Here is a 15,506-nt window from a genome sequence, read left to right as displayed (position 1 = left end):
GTATGTATCTGACTCGCTTTTTAAAAACTTTCCAGAGATGCTGGTATAGAAACCGGGCACTTGATCAAGACTCTGCTCGGGTCAATTTCAGGTCTTCCAGGAGGTAGTTGAGATTAAAAGATGCAGTGTGGAAACAGGCCCTTCGATCACCAGTGCACAATCCTACACACAAGGGACAGGCAGCATCTCTGGACTGGAGAATATATGGAATCCTTTTTCAGACAACAAGCTGTCTTGGTTGCAAGTAGGTTTCAGTTTCATTTTAGTTTATTGTGATGTGCACCAAAGTACAATGCAAAGCTTTTATTGCGTGCTGTGCAGGCAGCAGAAAGACAATACATGGTTACAATCGGGCCATTTACAGTGTACAGATACATGATAAGATAAAAGTGTTAGAGAAACTCAGCGGGTGAGGCAGCATCTATAGAGTGAAGGAATAGGGATAAGGGAATAATGTGTGTAAAAAAAACTGCAGATGCTGGTTTAAATCAAAGGTAGACACAAAATGCTGGAGTAACTCAGCGGGACAGGCAGCATCTCTGGAGGGAAGGAATGGGCAACGTTTCGGGTCGATGTCGGGAGGGGGTGGGACAGAGATAGAATGTAGGCGGAGACAGTCAGACTAGTGGGAGAACTGGGAAGGGGAAGGATATGGAGAGAGAAAGCAAGGGCTATCTGAAGTTAGAGAAGTCAATGTCCATACCGCTGGGGTGTAAACTACCCAAGCGAAATATGAGGTGCTGTTCCTCCAATTTGCGCTGGGCCTCACTCTGACAATGGAGGCGGCCCAGGACAGAAAGGTCAGATTGGGAATGGGAGGAGGAGTTGAAGTGCTGGGCCACCGGGAGATCAGGTAGGTTAAGACCGACTGAGCGAAGCTGTTCAGTGAAACGATCGCCGAACCTGCTTGGTCTCGCCGATGTAGAGAAGTTGACACCTGGAACAGCGGATACAGTAGATGAGGGTGGAGGAGGTGCAAGTGAACCTCTGCCTCGCCTGGAAAGACTGTTTGGGTCCTTGGATGGAGGCGAGGGGGGAGGTAAAGGGACAGGTGTTGCATCTCCTGCGGTTGCAGGGGAAAGTACCTGGGGAGGGGGTGATTTGGGTAGGAAGGGACCAGTTGACCATGGAGATTCGGAAGGAATGGTCTCTGCGGAAATCAGAAAGAGGTGGAGATGCGAAGATGTGGCCAGTGGTGGGATCCCGTTGGAGGTGGGGAAAATGTTGGAGGATTATATGCTGTATGCGACGGCTGATGGGGTGGAAGGTGAGGACAAGGGGGACTCTGTACTTGTTACGAATGGGGGGAGGGCGAGTAAGAGCGGAGCTGCGGGGTATCGAGGAGACCCCAGTGAGAGCCTCATCTATTAATGGAAGAGGGGAACCCCCGTTTCCTAAAGAATGAGGACATCGATGTCCTGGTATGGAATACCTCATCCTGGGCACAGATGCGCATTGATGGAGGAATTGGGAGTAGGGGATAGAGTCTTCACAAGAAGAAGGGTGGGAAGAAGTGTAGTCAAGATAGCTCTGGGAGTCAGTAGGTTTGTAGTAGATGTCGGTCAATAGTCTGTTTCCTGTGATGGAGACGGTGAGATCTAGAAACGGTAGGGAGATGTCGGAGATGGTCCAAGTGAATTTGAGTGCAGGATGGAAATTAGTGGTGAAGTTGATGACGTTGACGACTGCATGGGTGCAGGAGGTAGCACCAATGCAGTCGTCAATGTAGCGGAGGTTGAGTTTGTGGATAGGGCCAGTGTACGCCTGGAACAGGGATTGTTTGACGTACCCTACAAAGAGGCAGGCATAGCAAGGGCTGATGCGAGTGCCTATAGCTACGCCTTGGATCTGGAGGAAGTGGGAGGAGTCGAAGGAGAAGTTGTTGAGGGTAAGGACCAGCCCTGCTAGGCGGAGGAGAGTATTGGTAAACGGAAACTGGCTGGTTCTGCGGTCGAGGAAGAGACAGAGAGCTTTAAGCTTCCTAGTGAGGGATGGAGGTGTAGAGTGACTGTACATCCATAGTAAAGATGAGGGAGTGGGGGCCTGGAATAATGTTTAGTGCAAATTAAAGCCAACAAAGTCCGGTCATGTTGACCAAAGAGGTAGATAGTTGCTCAGCACTGCTCTCTGGTTGTGGTGGGATGATTCACATGCCTGATCGCAGGAGTTCCGCAGATCATAGTTTAAAGTAGGAAATGGTGCTGTAGGAAGAGAGATTTAAGAGTTTGTAGATCTGTGGTTAGCACGCAGTCGCCTGGGTTGGACGGGTCTTAAGGTTTTTGTTTTGCACTAATATTGTTTTATTATTTATTGCAGTTTCTTTTGTTTGTGTTACCTATGAGGACTGTGTTTACAAGCCTGTTATGGTGCTACAAGTAAGAACTTCATCGTTCTGGTTTTAGGTCGTATAGCTAATTTGTGTACACATTTGTGTGTGTGTATATATATATATATATTTTTTCCTATCGTATATGGTCACACATATGCCTAAATATTCTGTAGTGCTGCAGCAAGCTAGAATTTCATTGTCCTATCTGGAACACAAACTCTCTTGACTTGACTCTTGACAATTGCTTGTAGTAACTTGTGCTTCCTCCCACTGAGCTCCTACTGCCACCTACTGACCACGCCACGCAGTTACAATTAATACCTCTTAAGTGAGAGATTCTTAGTTTGCAGTTTTAGAGTTACACAAAATGCATAGGAAGGAACTACAGATGCCGTTTTAAACCGAAGATGGGCACAAAAAGCTGGAGTAACTCAGCGGGACAGGCAGCATCTCTGAAGAAAATAAATAGGTGACTTTTCGGGTCCAGTCTGAAGAAAGGTCTCAACCCGAAAAGTCACCTATTCCCTTTTCTCTATAGATATTGCCTGTCCCGCTGAGTTACTGCAGCACTTTGTGCCCATGTGTTGAGTGCAACAGAGGTCCTGCAGCAGCCTGGGGCTTACCTAGATCGGGAGCCGCATCAATACATCGAGTGTGTGGACCGGACTTTGGACTTTTTGTAAACGGCACCAAAGAAAGGCGACTCGTGCATGTGTGATCAATTCAAAACAGAATTCCACTTGAAATATCATTAAACCATTGTAAATTGTCCCTAATGTGTAGGGAATGGATGCGGAAGTGGGATAACATAGAACTAGTGTACAGGTGATCGTTGGTCAGTATACTCGGTGGTTCGAAGGTCCTGTTTCCATATGTAGAAAGGGTCTCGACCCGAAACGTCCCCCATTCCTTCTCTCCAGAGAGGCTGCCTGTCCCACTTACTCCGGCTTTTTGTGTCTTTCTAAGGAACTGCAGATTCTGGTTTATACCGAACCGACATCTCTCCCTGCTTCTCTCCTCTTTTTAACATGCCCCTTTTAACTCTCATCTTTGGCAAAGCTCTCAGTGTCAAACATTCTTTGATTGCCACCAGTGAATCACCTCGTGAGAGATTTCCACATCGCAGGGCTTTCCACAGTCCGACAGGTGATTATAAACTCGAGAACTCAGGGTGGCAGAGTGCTAGGGTTGCTGCTTACAGCGCTAGAGACCCGGATGCTGTCTGTACGTAGTTTGGACGTGGGTTTTCTTGGAGATCTTCGGTTCCCTCCCACACTCCAAACGTACAGGTTTGTAGATTAATTGGCTTGGTATGAATGTAAATTGTCCCTAGTGTGTGTAGGATAGTGCTAAAGTGCAGGGATCGCTGGTCGGTGTAGACTCGGTGCGCCAAAGGGCCTGTATCGGCAAACTAAACTAGCTGCTGTGTTCCACGTGTCGACAGTGGTTGGACAAAGAGAAGAGACAAACTCAGCGTTGCTGTAAAGACTAAGTTTCATTTTATTTTTTCTAAGAAACAAAAATCATCGCAATCTTGCACTAATGAACTGATTATTGCTTTCTTCAAAAAACATTCCAAAAAAACATAATCGAGATACTTGTGTTCTAAAAAAAGGTATTTAAAAGAATGGTCTCGACCGAAACATCACCTGTTCCTTTTCTCCACAGATGCTGCCTGACCCGCCGAGTGACTCCGGCACTTTGTGTCTTATCTGCAAGGCACGGGGGAGACTGGCGTACATGTCTACCCTTCGCACCCTGTGGGCACTAAACTGCCTGGGGGGGGGGGAGGAAAGTTTGTAGTGTAGTTACCGCCGGGGAGTTTGGTCTCCAGGTGAGAACTGCCTGCCGATGGGGGGAGTTTGTGGCGCAGTTACCGCCAGGTCTGGTCTCCAGGTGATGATTTGAGAGCAGGGTTTGTACCACTAAATCCACAGGCAGATTTAGTGTGGTCTTGGTTTATAATACAAAAAAAGGATAAAAATGGCTAGAATTGCACTTGTTAATCATACTTCAATTAAATTATACTAAAACGCAGTTTGTGTTAAAATACTTGTGTGGGGGATTCTCCAGCAACAGTCGGTGTTGGTCTCGGTGGTCCCGTCCCCATGTGAGGGGAGGGGGGGGGGGGCGCAGGGTCTGTCTCCGTTACATGACGTCTACAAAGAACTCGCTGGGGTTCCCCATGGCCATGTGGAAGGACTGACGGCTGGCAGTCAGCTCGGGAGGTACGGAGCCGAGGTCCCGGACAGGAGGAGCTCCGGGGGGCACGGTGGAGGGGGGCTGAGGCACCATCATCACCATCAGGGGGTTGTACTGCAGGGGGACGCCGGGCGGTGGGAAGGCGTGCACGGGAGCCGAGTGGTGGGAGCGTACGCTGCCCACGGCAGAGTGGTGGTGGCTGCGGTGGCTCAACTCGCTAATGGGGCCAGAGCGCTCGCTGGCGGCTCCGTCCCTCCGCACGCCGCTCCGTGTCGACACCTCCGACTCACTGCCGCTGCCCGACTTGGACTCCACCGCCTTGCCGTCCTTGTCCTTCAATCCCCGGCGCTCACTCTCACTGCGGTTAGACCCGCTGCTCCGGCTTCCTGCAAATGCACGGGGGGGGGGGGGTTAGCTGTGTCCATTCACCCTCCCCCTCCCCGTCACTGCTGGCGGTTCCCCCCCACCAGACCCCTACCTCCCCCCTCCCCCCTCCCCTGTGCTGGCTGCCCCACTCTCCCTTCACCCCCTCACCTATACTATGCTGGCGTTCTCCCCCAACCCCGCTCCCCATAATTGTGCTGGCTGTCCCCTCTCACCCCCCCCACCCCCCCTGGTCACTGTGCTGGCTGTCCCCCACCTCCCCCTCCCACTCACCTTCACTGTGCTGCCGTTCTCCCCCAACCCCGCTCCCCATAATTGTGCTGGCTGTCCCCTCTCCCCCTCCCCAGGAAGCCCCCCTCCCTCGTTCCCTGCTCACCTTCACTGTGCTGGCTGCCGGCACTACCGCCTCCACCATAGCTGTAGGTGGTGAGTTCGTGGTAGCTGGGTGGCTGTGCGGAGTAGGGGTGGGGTGGCGGGTAGGGGTACTGGAAGGAGTGCATGATAGGCCAGGGGGTGGTGGCGGGGTGTGGAAGGGGGGCCAGTGTATCCTGGTCAGAGGCACCGCTCGAGCCGTCGTTGTCGTTCAGCGACAGGTTGGCCAGATCTGCAGAGAGGACAAAGGCAGTTAGTGCTGCGTATCTAGTCGATCACTGCAGTTCTCGCCCACTCGCTGGTGAGTGCGAGGGAACTGCAGCAGCTGGTGGACACCGAAGATAGACACAAAATGCTGGAGTAACTCGTTTTCACACCTTACCCTTCCATATCTCTCTCTCCCTCTGCTCTGACTGTCTGAAGAAACATTGAAAATAGGTGCTGGAGTAGTCCATTTGAGCCATGGCTGATCATCCAAAATCAGTCCCCCGTTCCTGCTTTCTCCCCATATCCCCGAGAGCTACATCTAACTCTCTTGAATACATCCAGTGAATTGGCCTCCACTGCCTTCTGTGGCAGAGAATTCCACAGATTCACAACTCTCCTCTTCTCAGTCCTAAATGGCCGACCTTTTCCTTAAGCTGTGACCCCTGGTTACCCCCCAAATATCAGGAACATTTTTCCTGCATCTAGTCTGTCCAATCCCTGAAGGATTTTATATGTTTCTATAAGATCCTCTCTCATCATTCCTAAATTCCAGTGAATTCAAGCCCAGTCGACCCAAAACGACTCCCATTCCTTCTCTCCAGAGATGCTGCCTGTCCTGCTGAGTTACGCCAGCATTTTGTGTCTATCTAGCTCGGTGTAAACCAGCATACTCAGTTCCTTCCTTCACATTGAACCTGTCCCACACCACTCTCCACGGAGTGTGTTTGGAATCAAAAGCAGCTGCCCCAGGTAGCCATAGCAGAGTATTCCTTGCCCGAGATCAGCCCAGTCTCTCCCAGTCTCACACTCACAATTCTCGCAGCCGCTGAAGTCGCCGAAGATGTAGTAGCACTGCTCGGAGAAGGTGATCTTGTTGACGGTGTGGCGAATGAAACCAGCCTTCAGCAGGTTGCTGGCGTACTTCCTCGCCTCCCTGCGATCCTGGAAGCCCTCGATGTGGTGGTAGAGCCAGTCCACCACGTCAGAACCTGCCAAAGACAGTTCACTATAGTTCATTCCCACATGTGCCGAGGTACAGTGACAAGCTTTTGTTGCGTCAGCAGTTAAACAATCCAGCCTTTTACAGTGTATAGATGCATGATTAGGGAATAATATTTTGTGCAAGATAAAGTCCAATTAAAGATAGTCTGAGGGATAGTAGTTCGGCACCGCTCTCTGGTTGTGGTAGGATGGTTCAGTTGCCTGATAACAGCCGGGAAGAAACTGTCCCTGAATTTGGAAGTGTGCGTTTTCACACTTCTATAGCTTTTGCCTGATGGGAGAGGGGGGAAGAGGGAGTGACCGGGGGTGAGACTGGTCCTTGATTCTGCTGCTGGCCTTGCCGAGGCAGCGTGAGGTGTAGATGGAGTCAATAGAAGTGAGGTTGGTTTGTGTGACGGTCTGGGCAACCTGTGTGGAATATGCTTCACCTGAAGGGATATTTTGTCATTTGCCATCAACATCGAGCTAAATCCTGGGCAGGTTGTGAATGGGAGACACAATGTATATGTTTGTTTAAAGATGCAGCTCGGAAACACCCTTCGGCCCATCGAGTCCGTGCCGGCTAGTTTAGCTTGGCATCCTGATCGGTACAGAACCAATTCTCTTACCTAAAAAGGCATTGGGGATGGTGATCTTCAACCACATGCGGTCCCGAACCTCCAGGCCAGACTCTGGTGAGGCCATGGCCTTGGCTACCGACATCATGTCCGTGTGGATCGACAGGTTAAAGTCATCGAACCCTGCGAGAGATGGGGGAAAGGGATTGGACAGAGATCAGAGTCATCTACTATCCTGGTCACATTCAGACACTACAATATCCATCAACGAAGAATAAATCAGGTAAACGCCCAGAGACTGTCTTTAGTCGCACTAAGGATTATGCTTTTTGCTATCTACAGATACCCATCAGATCTCTGTAGTCAGGGCGGCACGGTGGCGCAGCGATGAACACGCCAGAGACCCCGGTTCAATCCCGACTATGGGTGACGTCTGTACATTCGCTCCGTGACCTGCGTGGGGGTTTTCCCAGTTGCCTCCCACACTCTAAAGACATGCAGGTTTGTAGGTGAATTGGCTTCTGTAAATTGTCCCCAGTGTGTAGGATAGAGCTGGTGTAAGGGGGTGTGTACAGACAGCACTGTGGTCAGGATTGAACCCGGCTCTCTGGCGGCGTTAGACAGTCTTGTGGCCTTTTGTTCTTGAGTCCTTGCTCAGGGAGAGAATTGTTTGTGTGATGCGTACCTCTATATCCTCCCTACATCTACTAAGTTGACCCGGTGATGGAGAATTGTGGCACAGAAGCAGGCTCTTCAACCCATCAAGTCCGTGTTCACCACCAACCTTCTGGAAAAATTGTCCTTAGTGTGTAGCATAGAGCTAGTGTACGGTGTGATCACTGGACAGCACAGACGCGTTGGGCTGAAGGGCCTGTTTCCGTACTGTGTCAAGTAAACCCAACCAGCAGGGACATGTTTTTTGTCCAAAGGCGTTTTGCTCGGTGGGCCGAAGGGACTGTTTCCACGCTGTATCTCTAAACGAATATTGTCCCTCTCCCCTTCCTGCCGTAGCGGTAGAGTTGCTGCCCCACTGCGCCAGAGACCCGGGTTCGATCCCGGCTACGGGTGCTGTCTGTACGGAGTTTGTACGCTCTCCCCGTGAGTTTTCTCAGAGATCTTCGGTTTCCTCCCACACTCCAAAGACGTGCAGGTTTGTAGGTTAATTGGCTTGGGTATATACCTAAATTGTCCCTGGTGTGTAGGGTCATGCTACTGTGCAGGGATTGCTGGTTGGCGTGGACTTGGTGGGCCGAAGGGCCTGATTCTGTGCCGTATCACCAAAATTAAAAAATGAAACTAAAGCAGTGGCAGCGGCAGGGAGTGACTTACGCTCGGTTTCGGTGATGGAGCTGCTGGAAGTAATAGTGCTCATGGATGAACTGGCACCGTAAGCTGGGTAGGCTCCCGTCAGCGCCACTGAATGGGAAACCCAGGCCGCTGGGTCAATGGGCCTGATGGGCTCATCTACGGAAAGAGGCACAGAGAATCTCAGTGAGGGAAGGGCACCTGTAGAGAGGAGAGGGTGGGGGGAGACAAGTGGAAGCACACAGGAAGAACAATGATCAACACTGGAGCTCACCAAAGGTTGCGACTGAAGCATGCAGCGACATACCGCAGATACGCGGGCCTTTCCCCACTCCCCACCCACACTGGGCCCTGCACTGTGCATGTCACACACACACACACACACACAGGGACAGGGGGATCCCGCACCGTGTCCTAATTCAGCATCACGTCACAGGACAAGGACCTCCCATCTCAGGAACAGCTTCTTCCCTAGCCTTCAGACAGCCCTTCCATAAGCTGGAGCACTGTCCCTTTCACCTCGACCCCATTGCACACATTGGACTTTGTCTCTGGAACTGATGCGCTACAATGCTGAGAACTATATTCTGCACTCCGTATCTTCCCCTTTGCTCTACCTATTGTACCCGTTTGATTTGCTCTTTTCCCCTCTCCCATCGGGCAAGATGTACAGAAGTGTGAAAACGTACACCTCCAGATTCAAGGACAGTTTCTTTCCGGCTGTTATCAGGCAACTGAATCATCCTACCACAACAGCAGTCCTGAACTACTATCTACCTCATTGGTGACCCTCGGACTATCCTTGATCGGGTTTTGGCAGCTTTACCTGGCACTAAACGTTATTCCCTTATCATGTATCTGTACACTGTAAATAGCTCGATTGTAATCATGTATTGTCTTTTTGCTGACTGAATACAACGTAACTATAAAGCTTTTCAATGTACCTTGGTACAAGTGACAATAAACTAATGTAACTAATGACTTGATTGTATTGATGTAAAATATATCTGATCTGTTTTAATAATAACGTGTTTTGCATTGTACCACGGCACACAGGACAATGAAATGAAACCTAGAGATTTATCCAATTTGTAAGAGCTTTATTCTAATCTGTGCTGTCCCTCCCTGGTAGTTTGTGACGGGATGGTGCTGTACTGAGCTCCCTCTGCTCTGGGAATGTTTGATAGGGCAGCGTAGAGTAAGCATTACTCTGTATCTAAAGCCACACTGAGACTGCCTCTGGAGTATTTACCAGCATAATGCAGTGAGATTTGATTAGAATCTACCCCGTGCATGCACTATCGTGGGAACGTTTGATGGGACGGAGCGGGTTATGCTTAGATCTGTATCTAAATCACGCTTCCTCTGACTTGATGCCATAGTTAAGTCTCCTAACGTTCTGAACTCAGGCCATTAAAATGTCACCTACACATAAGCCACCAATAAAACCCGACTGGGGTGGCACGGAACATTCTGCTCTTTAATGGCAGTGAAAAGTTAAGTCCCCTGACAGCTGGTGCGATACTTACTTCTGGGCAATGTAAAATAACCCTGAGGCGATGGGTCCCAGCACTTGGCAACTGTTAAAATGATTGGCCTTAAAACAGGAAAAGCACACAGATTACCGGCGAACACAGTACAGAGCCACCAACACAACACAAAGCACGAGAGGGAGGCCAAGAACAGGTCACGCACTTACACATTCAGATGTGAAACCTGCCACAATCAGGTTCAGCCACTCCACAATACCACTAACAGTTACTCTTAGACACTTTGATAGGTGATAGGAGCAGAATTAGGCTATTTGGCCCACTAACTCTGCCATTCAATCATGGCTGATCTATCTCTCCCTCCTAACCCTAATCCTAATAAAATTCTTAAGGGGTTGGACAGGCTAGATGCAGGAAGATTGTTCCCGATGTTGGGGAAGTCCAGAACAAGGGGTCACAGTTTAAGGATAAGAGGGATGTCTTTTAGGACCGAGATGAGAAAATCTTTTTTTACACAGAGAGTGGTGATTCTGTGGAATTCTCTGCCATGGAATGTAGTTGAGGCCAGTTCATTGGCTATATTTAAGAGGGAGTTAGATGTGGCCCTTGTGGCTAAAAGGATCAGGGGGTATGGAGAGAAGGCAGGGATGGGATACTGAGTTGGATGATCAGCCATGATCATATCGAATGCAGGCTCGAAGGGCCGAATGGCCTACTCCTGAACCTATTTTCTATGTTTCTAACCCCATTCTCCTGCCTTCTCCCCATAACCCCCGACACCTGTACTAATCAAGAATCCATCTATCTCTGACTTTAAAATATCTCTGACTTTGCCTCCACAGCCTTCTGTGGCAATGAATTCTACAGAACCCTCTGACTAAAGAAATTCCTCATCATCTCCTTCCTAAAGGAACATCCTTTCATTATGAGGCTGTGCCCTCTGGTCCTAGACTCTCCCACTAGTGGAAACATCCTATCCACATCCACTCTATCCGAGCCTTTCATTATTCTGTAAGTTTCAATGAGGTCCCCCCTCAACCTAAACTCCAGTGAGTATAGGCCCAGTGCTGTCAAACGCTCATCATATGTTAACCCACTCATTGTGTGAGAAGGAACTGCAGATGCTGGTTTAAACCAAAGGTAAGACACAAACAATTGCAGTAACTCAGCGGGACAGGCAGCATCTCCGGAGAGAAGGAATGGGTGACATTTCGGCTCGACTGACTGAAGAAGTGTTTTGACTCAGTCTGATCTCATTTAAAGTCATCTCTTCTGTCTGGACATTATCTATTTTCTCTCCGCTCCCTGCATATCCATGAGCCAATCTAATACCCTCTTAAACGACACTATCGTATCTGCCTCCACCACCACCCCAGGCAGAGCGTTCCAGGCACCCACCACCCCATGTGAAAAACCGGCCCCGCACATCTCCTTTGAACTTTCCCCCCTCTGACAAACGCACACCTCCAGATTCAGGGACAGTTTCTTCCGAACTGTTATCAGGCAACTAAACCGTCCTCTCACCAACTAGAGAGCAGTCCTGAAGAAGGGGCTCGTCCCATTACGTCACCCAATCCTTCTCTCCAGAGACGCTGCCTGTCCCGCTGAGTTACTCCAGCATTTTGTGTCTATCTACAATCCACCTCACTGGACTATCTTCGATTAAAGATAGTCCAGTAGACTTTACTTTGCACTACACGTCATTCCGTTATAATGTCTGAACCATCCTATCACCAACTAGAGAGCGGTCAGTCCTCACGTCCCATCTACCCCATTGGAGACCCTCGGACGGCCTTTAACTTGCATTAAACATTACTCCCTTTATCCTGTATCTGTGGACAGCTTGACTGTAATCGTGGAGTATTTACTCTGACTGGGCAGTAAGCAACAAAAAAAGTCTCAATAAATGTGAGTAACATGGTAAACTACACTAGATGTTGCTACAGTACGTGACAAATAATTAAACGGACTGTGAAGCTGTACCCTCCAGCGGGTAGGAGGTCCATGCACCACTTACCCAGGCTTGTGCACGATCTCCCGGAGAACCCGCACAGCATCATCATTGCTCATGTTCTCAAAGTTGATGTCGTTCACCTGCGGAGGGAGGGGGGGGCAGAAGAAACGGGTGTGAGTGCGGGAGGACATATCCTGCCCCACCCTCACACACCTGGAGAGCGTGGACTGGACTTTGTAAAATCCATCAATGTCATTGTAAAATAAAACTGACAGTTTCAGCTACAGTGGAGTTAACAGCTAAATTAGCAGCACAGCATTCCGAACCCTTCGAAAACAAGAGGCAGTGCGTCAGATGACTGAGAAAGTCTGACTTATCACACAAGTCTAACTCTGTTCACATCGTTCCATGGGGAAAATGTCGCTTTGTTGAGCAATAGTTGGGTAGACCACCCGCACCCTGAATAAAACACTGTCGTCTGAATGCGGTTTCGTTTAGCTTAGAGATACAGTGCGGAAACAGGCTCTTCGGCCCACCGAGCCCACACTGACCAGCGATCCCCGCAAATAACACTGCCCTGCACACACTAGGGACAGTTTACACTTCTACCAAGTATACAACCTGCAAACCTGTACGTCCTTGGAGTTTCGGAGGAAAGCGAAGATCCCAGAGAAAACTCAAGCAGTCATGGACATCAACTCTACCACTGCGCCACTGTGACGCGGTGATTTATCGAACACAACAACGGCATAGATAGGGGAGACAGAACCTTTCTTACGGTGTAAAAAATAATAACTTTCCCCCTCTCAGCTTATAGCTATGGCCTCTAGTGTTGCACATTGACACTCTGGGGGGAGAGAGCGTGACCCATCTAGTTACCTGTAGCAGCATGTCGCCAGGTTCGATCCTCCCATCCGCTGCCACTGCTCCACCTTTCATGATGGAGCCGATGTAGATCCCTCCGTCACCTCGCTCGTTGCTCTGACCAACGATACTGATGCCCAAGAAGTTGTACTTCTCTGTAGATGGTGGAACACAAGAGTCATAGAGTGATACACAGTGGCCCAACTTGCCCACGTTGACCAACATGTCCCCTCTACACTAATCCCACATGCATGGGTTTGGCTGCAAACATGTCCTATCCATGTACCTACTAGTAAGAAAGAACTGCAGATGCTGGAAAAATCAAAGGTCGACACAAAAGGCTGGAGTAACTCAGCGGGTCAGGCAGCATCTGTGGAGAGAAGGAACGGGTGATGTTTCCGGTCAAGACCCGAAATGTTACCCATTCCTTCTCTCCAGAGATGGTGCCTGACCTGCTGAGTTTCTCCAGCATTTTGTGTCTACTGTCCATGTACCTGTCTGGTTCTTAGATGTTACACCCACCACATTCTGTGTGGAAACGTCACCCCTCAGATTCCTATTAAATCTTTTCCCCTTTAACCTATGTCCACTGGTCCTCGATTCCCCTACTCTTCCCGATCTATTCCTCTCAAGATTTTATACACCTCATCCTCCTGCGCTCCAAGTCCCAGCCTACTCAACCTCTCCCTATAACTCAGGCCCTCGAGTCCAGACACAGTCTTCGCCGTACACTTGCCAGCTTGACAACATCTCAATTCTTGACAGCACTGTCTCGATTATCCGGGCACCGAGCGGCGTTCAAACAAACTTGCACAAGACATTGGCAAGGACACACTTGTACAGGGCAGGTCCACCACTGATTTTCCGGCACCCTCGGTTCCAGGGTCTTTCTGGATTTTCCGTTTTACCGGGCTAACAGACGTCATGGCCTCAGAGAGAAATCCAAAGGTCCGTCTCGGCCGCTGTAATGTCCGAGACAGTCGGCTATGAGAATGGATCTGCCGGCTTACACCGTAGACACAAAACGCTGGAGTAACTCAGCGGGTCAAGCAGCATCTCTGGAGAAAAGAAATAGGTGAGATTTCGGGTCGGAATTGAAACATCACCTATTTTTATTCTCCAAAGATGCTGCTGCTGTCCTGCTGTGAGTTACTCCAGCGTTTTTGTGTCTATCTTTGGTACAATCCAGCATCTGCAGCTCCTCCCGACTCAGTAAGAAACCGTGGGCCAAGACTGGACTTGTCAGTCCTGGAGGACTCGCTGCGGCGACCATTTACTTACCCATGTTTAGTGTGACTGTGATGATGTTCAGGGACATGGTGGAATCCGTCACGCTGCTGAACGACGAGGCCTGCAAAGGGTTCAAAGAAATCCAAGATGGTCACACTAGAGGCAGCTGAAACCCATCCACACTCCACTCCATGCCCACCTACAACACCAGCCTTCCAGCACATCATTCACACAGATCAAAAGTGCTGGAGAAACTCAGCGGGTGCAGCAGCATCTATGGAGCGAAGGAAATAGGCAACGTTTCGGGCCGAAACCCTTGGGTTTCGGCCCGAAACGTTGCCTATTTCCTTTGCTCCATAGATGCTGCTGCACCCGCTGAGTTTCTCCAGCACTTTTGTCAATCTTCGATTTTCCAGCATCTGCAGTTCCTTCTTAAACTCTTATTCGCACAGATCAGTTCAGTTTACAGACCCCACGTGGAAACAGGCCCTTCAGCCCACCGAGTCCGCGCCGACCAGCGATCCCCGCACACTAGGGACAATTTTACATTTCCACCGAGCCAATTAACCTGCAAACCTGTACGGGAATAACGGAGATGGGTCGAATGGCCCAATTCTCCTCCTATGACATGTGATCCCGCGGACAGTAGGAGACATTACAGTCAAGCCGATTGCTCTTCTCATTAGGGTGCAGCGGTAGAGATGCTGCCTTACAGCGCCAGAGACCCGGGTTCGATCCCCGCACACTAACACTATCCTACACACGCTTGGGACAATTTGCATTTACACAAAGCCAATTAACCTACAAACCTGCACGTCTTTGGAGTGCGGGAGGAAACCTAGACAGGTCACAACTCCACACAGACAGTGCCGGAAGCTGCGCCACTGTACTTTTGATTCACGGGGCCCAGTTTGCGGGGTGTCTAGTGCGGTGGTCTTACCCGCTCGAGACGAGGGGGCCGCTGCTTCCGCCTGCGTCGGTGACGTTTCAGGATCCGGGACGTGTTGCTTTGTTCGGTGGAGCTGCTGAACCTGGGGAGAGGAGAGAAGCTCAAACAAGGTGCGGAAACTCTCACTAACCCACGCTGCCAACTCGTAGAATCCCACCGTAGACACAAAATGCTGGAGTAACTCAGCGGGACAGGCAGCGTCCATGGAGAGAAGGAATGGGCGACGTTTCGGGTCGAGACCCCAAAGATGCTGCCTCACCCTCTCAGTTACTCCAGCATTTTGTGTCTACCTTTGGTTTTACCAGCATCTGCAGTTCCTTCTCACTCATATAATCGCACCGTCTCTCTCTCTATATCTCCACCCACCCCAAGCACACTAAGGGTTGCCACGGCAAACTTTTCTGGTTTACATCCATGTTCCAGCACAGTTTTTCCTTCCCTCATTCATTGCTTCCTACTTACACATTCTCAGAACTAGCTTAGAAATACTGCATGGAAACAGGCCCTTCAGCCCACTGAGTCTGCACCGACCCCTGAACAGTAACACTATCCCACACACACCACGGACAATTTACACTTATACCAAGCCAATTTACCTACAAATCTGTACGTCATTGGAGTGTGGGAGGAAATCAAAGATCTCTGAGAAAATCCACGTGGT

The 15,506-nt window shown here is 49.9% G+C and overlaps 1 protein-coding gene across 2 annotated transcripts in view; it reads right to left on the bottom strand.

The window, feature by feature from the left end:
• Positions 1-3,805: 3,805 nt before the first annotated feature.
• LOC116969446 (segment polarity protein dishevelled homolog DVL-3-like) overlaps positions 3,806-15,506 on the bottom strand; it is a 35,666-nt gene continuing 23,965 nt past the window's right edge. The window contains exons 6-15 of one of the 2 annotated variants that reach the window (XM_033016345.1): positions 14,837-14,927; positions 13,948-14,017; positions 12,682-12,821; positions 11,866-11,942; positions 9,888-9,955; positions 8,383-8,559; positions 7,105-7,236; positions 6,307-6,483; positions 5,292-5,519; positions 3,806-4,917 (exon numbers count right to left, since the gene is read on the bottom strand). In XM_033016345.1, the coding sequence (XP_032872236.1) occupies positions 4,478-4,917; positions 5,292-5,519; positions 6,307-6,483; positions 7,105-7,236; positions 8,383-8,559; positions 9,888-9,955; positions 11,866-11,942; positions 12,682-12,821; positions 13,948-14,017; positions 14,837-14,927 (1,600 nt within the window). In that variant the 3' untranslated portion in view covers positions 3,806-4,477. The remainder of the gene's footprint in view (positions 4,918-5,291; positions 5,520-6,306; positions 6,484-7,104; positions 7,237-8,382; positions 8,560-9,887; positions 9,956-11,865; positions 11,943-12,681; positions 12,822-13,947; positions 14,018-14,836; positions 14,928-15,506) is intronic. The other variant, XM_033016346.1, reaches the window with a different exon arrangement.

The sequence above is a fragment of the Amblyraja radiata genome, unplaced genomic scaffold, assembly GCF_010909765.2.
Source record: "Amblyraja radiata isolate CabotCenter1 unplaced genomic scaffold, sAmbRad1.1.pri S43, whole genome shotgun sequence".
Taxonomy (NCBI): Eukaryota; Metazoa; Chordata; class Chondrichthyes; order Rajiformes; family Rajidae; genus Amblyraja; species Amblyraja radiata.
This window is presented reverse-complemented; position numbering and strand designations above follow the sequence as displayed.